General features: G+C 36.4%; 1 protein-coding gene across 1 annotated transcript in view; it reads right to left on the reverse strand.

Annotated features, from left to right (window-relative positions):
- The window catches only part of LOC107085845 (laminin subunit beta-1-like), a 34,752-nt gene extending 28,041 nt beyond the window's left edge, over positions 1-6,711 (reverse strand). Inside the window, exons 1-5 of the mRNA XM_015376457.1 lie at positions 6,585-6,711; positions 6,148-6,326; positions 1,696-1,798; positions 1,529-1,599; positions 642-777 (exon numbers count right to left, since the gene is read on the reverse strand). Coding sequence (XP_015231943.1) covers positions 642-777; positions 1,529-1,599; positions 1,696-1,798; positions 6,148-6,326; positions 6,585-6,618 — 523 coding nt within the window. The 5' untranslated portion in view covers positions 6,619-6,711. The remainder of the gene's footprint in view (positions 1-641; positions 778-1,528; positions 1,600-1,695; positions 1,799-6,147; positions 6,327-6,584) is intronic.
- Positions 6,712-6,936: the final 225 nt, after the last annotated feature.

Genomic DNA, 6,936 nt, shown 5'->3' on the forward strand with positions numbered 1-6,936 from the left:
TATATATATATATATATATATATAAATACATATATACACACACACACATATAGCACTACGAAGAAATATTTTGATGCCTTGGTCATTAAAGAGAACTTTAGAAAAAGAATATGCCAAAATTAAGCACATTTTTTCTAAAGTTTTAACATAAACCTGTAAATATGAATAAATAAATGTTCTATAATGAACCACATCAAACATATATACTTGGTACACAATAGAAAAAGCTTGTGATAAGTCTTCAGCATAGGAAGCCACATTCCAGCAGTATCCTGTGTTCAAAGAGAGTTTCCTTCCTGTGAGAAGATAATACCTTTAAACTGCTTTTCTTTTTCAAGTGGAGGTCTTAAGTTCTTTGGATGCTTCCTTTTTTACACTTAAAAGTCAATTGTGTACTTTAGTGATGACACATCTGTTTCTTACAAGCACACCTGTTCTCAAAGCACACCTGTAACCCCCACCCCACTCTCTGCATGAGAGGGGCTCTGTGATCTCCTCTCTGGTCATTATGGGCTCAGTTCCCACGAGAACAGCCGTAGTTAGCATTCACGTAATGTTTGAGTTTAAAACCAAGAGATTTTTAAAGTCTCTGAATCTGAAGGAGAAATATAAAACTACTGTGGCCCCCTTTTTGCTCTCACCATTTTCAGATTGCCACCAGGTCTTGAGGCGGTTGGGGGCAAAGGTGGTGACCACGTTCTCAATGGTATGGCTGTAAGGGTTGCTGTCTTCATTATACGCCTCCCTTGAGTCACATGTGAAACATTTCTTCTCCCCCTAACAGACAGAAAGCAGAAACTAGTTAGTCACAAATACTAATTATAATGCAGAAACAATGCAGTTACCCCTGCACAAAGCAAGAGAATTCAAACATACAGTAAAGACAAGAGTACCTTTATTTGTAACCCTAATATAAAATCCTTTTAATGAGAAGAAAGCCAGGTATGTTTTAAGTATATTATTTAGGAACTATTTTTTTATCCATCTATAATTAATTCACAAAAGGTGTTTTAATATTTTAATACTATCCTTATAGGCTTTTAATCATATAAGACACCTATAGATGTTAGTGATTTTTTTATTGATTTGTTTGTTTAATCATAATACATTTAGTGATTTATTATATTAGCAACTATTTATTGAACATGTTAATCTGTTCCTACATGTGTGCATTTTGAAATAAATAAAAGAGAGCTACAGTTCCCTGTGAAACAATGAGACTAAAATGTATATTAGAAAATAGGACGAGGTGGCCTAGTGGTGCAGACACTGGAAAGGTTGTTAGTTTGAAACTCAGGCCGGGGTTGACGTCATACATCTCACTGTATTTCATTGCTCCAAAATATTTCTGTATCGATGCTAATCAATATGTTGGCTTCAGTCTTTTTTTTCGTGAATTTTGAGAATCCCCAAATCTCCCGACCTTTCATCTTGGTTGCAAGGTAAACACAACTAATGTCTGATAAGAAAAAGTAAAATAAACTTCACCAAAACTGACCCAGGTAGACTATAGTTCGTCACTCCTTACCTGAAGTTCGTATTTCTCTTCTCCTCCCCCAACCTGCTGCGGATTATTCGGATAATCCAGAAAATGAAGCTCTACAAGAACCAGCAAACATCTGTGTTAACTTTACACATCTGGCAACACCTGCCTGAAGGGCTTGTCTCTTTTTAATTCTTCTTTTCGTTTCTTACTTCTTTCCGGGATGTTCTTCTCTCCTCTCTCTGTGTGGATTGATTGATTGAGAGAGCTTTCTGAGTGGAAGGGAACATCGACCCTCTGCTGCCCTGATTGGTCCTGCACAGAAATGGTCACTAATAAATGGCCGATGTAGCAATAAGCAAGAGATAAGAGCATGAGTTCTGTTTAAGTGCTATTAATTTCATTTTTTCTAAATAACTTCATTTCGAATACAGTCCAAAGTTAAATTGATACCACACGCATAAAAAAATCTCAAATACAAAGATTTATACAAAATCAGAATTCCCTCTACTGCTCAAGATTTAAGGAAAAAAAACATAGATTCTTGACTTTATTTTCACAGACCTATGGCATATAGACATTAAATATGACTATTAACATTTAGAAGAAGTAAATCACAGGATCAAAGGAAAAGTATCTGCAAAAATATGTATTTACAGCTATTTTTTTTTTCTTTTGCAAAAAGCTTTATCACAAACGTTTTAAACTGGAAATTATTCACTTATGGAGCTGATATTAGAAAATGGAAGAATAGAAAATCCCTTTATTGTCCCACAATGGGGAAATTCTGGTGTTACAGCATTAAAAGGTTATAGCAGCAATGGTCACACAATGTGGACCTTAGAAACGTTTATAAAAATAACAGAATAAGTGACAGAGTTAAGAAAATAAACAATAAAATGTTGTATTGTACAGTGTTTTTACAATATAAATACTGTGTATCTGGAGAATAAATAATCAAACAGCTATGATAGATATGTGAAAAATAGCAGCAACACCAGAGATGTGCAAAAAAATGACAGCAGCATGTTATTTAAGTGACTAATATTGAGTCAATATGCAGATGAGAAGTTGAAAAGTGAGACTCAGGACAGAAATTAAGCAATGGATCATTGTGGAAGTATATTTTGTTTTATTTTTTTGCGTTATTTTTGTGTCTTTTTCATTGGCATCAGAGCATCGTAACGAGGGCAAACTAATCAGCCCTCGTTATAAGAATGAGAAATATGGCTTTTTTTCTTTATGATTTTACAAATAAAGTTATTTGAAGCTCTGAGATGTTTTGACAGATATTTGTATGATTTCATAGTTTTTTTAAATAGAAAACATACGTTTCAATACTACCTTGTTTTCCACACTTTTTTATATCTGATTCAGCCTAAAATTTCCCACAACTGTGTGAGTTTTAACACCTTTTGCACCAAATATCAGTGATTTTTAGTTCTAAAGATGTTATTTTTATGCAAAAACTGAGCAAATAGGACGGCTGGAAACAACAACAAGCAAATTGAAATGATAATTTGGGACACAAATATAAGATATTATGCAACCCCATTTTAGAGTTTTGCAGTATTTTGTTTTTACTTGAGTTGAAAATAATATTGCATCCCTTGCTCTTAGACTTTTGACCCACATTTTTAAATTCTCCCCCTTTTATATCTCAGACTAGTTTATAATTTTTCATGCAGTTCTAAGGAATTGTTGGAATCTGAGCAAATCCAGTTAAGTGGATCCATTTAGCGCTCAATGAAAAAAACATCTGTCACTAGAATCCAGCTTCCTCCCCTCCCAAATCAACAGCTCATACTTAAAGCCTGTGCTCATCCTCGGAAGAGCTCAATGTGACTGTGCCGTCATAAAATCACAATTCACACACAACCAGTCCCCAAAGGAGGGTCGATAAGAGGAGAGTATCCCCCTACCTCCCTCGGCTCTTATCCACACAGGGCAGGGATTGTGAGCCACACAGAGCTTTTATTGTGGAGGGGGATGTCTGAACGCCCACTTGACAAAACAGAAAGCAGCTGTTATGCATGGGCATCCTCCCACACACAGACAGAATAGCAGCTAAAGCCATTCATCTCAATTATAACTAGAGGAAGAAGCAAATCCAGAGCTCTGTGTTCAAAAATTTGAAAAAGTAGTTTCATTTATTAAACTAGATCGTTGAACAATAAATAACCAGCATCAGACAGTTCATGCACAATAACTCAAAGCCATAAAAATGCCCTTTTCAATACCTAACTTATTCAATGACTGATTCAACAACTAAAACATTTCTGAACTCTGCTAACTTATTAGAAATGAGTAATAAGAGCTAAAAACGACACATATAGTAGAGGGAAACTGAGCTAAGCTAAAACTGCAACAACTGTAATTTATAATCATTATTAAAAATAAATCAGTAAAAATAATTTATCAAATTGGTCCAAGAGATTGGATCATAGCAGTTTATTTAATAGGGTATATTATCCTAATTATTTTATTTACCACCCATGTATTCATCAACTTGTTCCGGTCAATTAAAACTATCAATCAAGATAAAAGTTCACATTAATTATACCCAACTGGTCTGATCAAGGTAAATTTTCTTTCTTAGATTGCCATTTCTAAACTCCAGTGAAAATTCACTGGATTTTTTTTCTTTCCTGACATTAACTGAAAATTCTTTTTATTTTTATTATTCATTAAATTACATGCATCTCCTTGCTTCTTAGAAAAACTGTTTTATGCGGTTTTAATGTTTAGTGTATCCATTCACAAGCTTCTCATAACAGTCTGCTGAAGTTTAGTCCTGCTCTTTTAGACAGATCTGCTGTAATTGAGTCATTTAATCCACAGATAAACACATGATCAGCACTAAAGGTTTTCTTTTGGGTTGGGATCTGTTTTTTTTTAATGCTTTTTATTTATTTAAGGATCCCCATTAGACTCCAAGAGAGTAGAGACTAATCTTCCTCGGGATCAATTTCATCAAAAATCATCACAATCAGTAAATACAACAAACTCAGAGTAGAAACATCATTAAAAAAGACAACATAAACAAACAAACAAAAGAAAAACAAGATGTTCCCCTAGTTAAACAAACAGAATTACCTTATTAATTATAGATTTCTTAAGATTTAATTTAAAAGAGACATGATTATGTAAAACTCTCCCAGGACAGGAATTAAGAAATGGATCACTGTGGAAGTATAACCGTGTACTTACCAAGTTTATTCTTTCACAGTATCGATAAGAGAATAGATATAGGTTTGGGAATTGATAAGAGTTTCACGATTCCGATTCTCTTATCGATTCTGTGAAACAATGAACTTGGTAAGTAAAGTTTAATGAAAAAGCACTACTGTACAATTTAAGGAAATAAACTAATTTCTGCCTGATTTAAATAAACAAGCGTCACCTTTCTCTCGCTCCCTGAACAGCGGAGCAACTTGGTAGCATGTTTAATAACCCCAAAGAGAGGTAAGAAAGGTTTATTTCCAGAAATGGCATATGATTTACTAGGAACCACATTAAGCACAGCCAGGGATATAAAACTAGCAGAGTTGCCTTCCATGGTGGTCGTAATTTTAGCTTCTGTCTGGAAGCATCAAAAACACAGCATTCGTTAAAATGTATGCCATGTTGTGTGCGCAGGTGTTCCTGCATGTTGGATGTATTTCCTCCCATGGATGCAATGATCGCCAAGCGCCTTGTTGCCATCTTTTTGTTCCTTAAAATAAAGCAAATCTTTCGATCACTTTGACCGCTGTTGTTTTGCTTTTCTAGACTTATGCCTGGTCACATCGTACTTGCTTACTGAATGCGTAACGTGACGTAGAAAACGTGACCTCTGGTGCTGCCTGGAAGCGTTAAGGGAATCGTTAAGTGAGCTGCCATGGAATTGGAACACATGGAAACGGTTCTAAACAGGAAACCGGTTTTCGATTCCCATCCCTATCTGTAGATAAGGAATCAAATCGCTTCACAGAATCGACAAGGGAATTGGAATCGTGAAAATCTTAATTCCCAACCCTAATTTTAATCTTCTCTGCATTAATTCTAGTTCTTGCTGTAGGATATTATTAACCTGATACTGATCTGATGATGATCTGCATAGACAGGCATACAGACCTTATGCAACACATACAGTGTTCTCTAAAGCGGAGGTCTTCAACAGGGGGTCCGTGACCCCTAGGGGGTCCACGGAGGTACTGCATGGGGGTCACTGAAGTTTTGGTTGATTAAACTTTTTTTTTTATATTCCCCCCTGCAATTTTTCGACTAATTGAAATGATAGATAAATGGAGGCAGAAGATGTCTTTCAGTCATCAATGCACACATTCAGCGACACACAGGAGCTCTTTCAAGCTGGGCACCCTTTCATTTACAACACCTGTCCCATCAACAAGGAATCAGAAATACTTTAATAATCCCAGGGAGAAATTACTTTCGTTACATTATGTAATAGAGTGACTATAGGAACAGTTTGATATAACCCCATTTCATGCAATATATATAATTAGGGGTCCCCGCTCCATCTTGCCATCAGTTTGGGGGTCCTTGGCCTGGAAAACGTTGAAGACCCCTGCTCTAAAGCTTTTTTTTTTTTTTTTTTACACAGAGTAAATGTGACTTTAGGTTAAAAAGGCTTTTTTTGTCAATAGAAGTTCGTTTCTTACTTCCAGGTGCGCAACGATGCAGAAGCGCTCCGGCTGCTGGAGGCCGCAGGTGGAGGAGGCGGTGAGTTTGTGCGCTCTGCCGATCAGCAGGTCACCGGTGGCGGGGTAGCAGCTGCTCTCTGTGCACATGTCTACAAACTCTGGCTCTGGCCCCTGTGCTCTGACAGGACAACACAGAGCTGCAGGAAGGAGAACAACAGTTAAAACTATCTCTCTACATTGCTGCTTTATTTGGCTTCAATTAAAATAATATTTTTTCAGTTTCCAAATTAAAGATGGCTCAACATCTAGTTGTTTGACTTTTACTATATAACATATGGTTCACATTACATGTTCTGCTGCTGCTGAGGAAACAGTTTGGAGACTTATCACATGTTATTCATCCCATGAGCTTTTAGCAGAACTTTTTTTAAAACTAAATTTAAAGTTAAACTCACCTAAAGCTGTTAGAGTGAAGATGATGAGCCACATCTCCCAGAGAGGCGCCGAGTTTTCTGGGAAACTTTGATGAGTCTTTGCTCCTGGCAGCCGAGGAGTGTGTGTGAAAATCAAGAATGAAGGGAGTTTTCTTGAGGAAAGTTCACTGTTACATCCCAACAACTCCACCCAGCTGACAGCGGAGGGCCAAGAGGTGACATAAAGCAAGCTCGCCATCTGCTGGCAGAAGGAGGTAACGCACAGAGATGTTAGAAAACAACCACAAAGCTGGAAAAATGGAAAACAGAAAAGATAAAACTTTTATATAGTTCTTAAACGGTTTTAGCTTTACTTAAGTTCAGAAGAGGATTA

This window comes from Cyprinodon variegatus, unplaced genomic scaffold, assembly GCF_000732505.1.
Source record: "Cyprinodon variegatus isolate N-32 unplaced genomic scaffold, C_variegatus-1.0 Scaffold7, whole genome shotgun sequence".
In the NCBI taxonomy this organism is placed as follows: domain Eukaryota; kingdom Metazoa; phylum Chordata; class Actinopteri; order Cyprinodontiformes; family Cyprinodontidae; genus Cyprinodon; species Cyprinodon variegatus.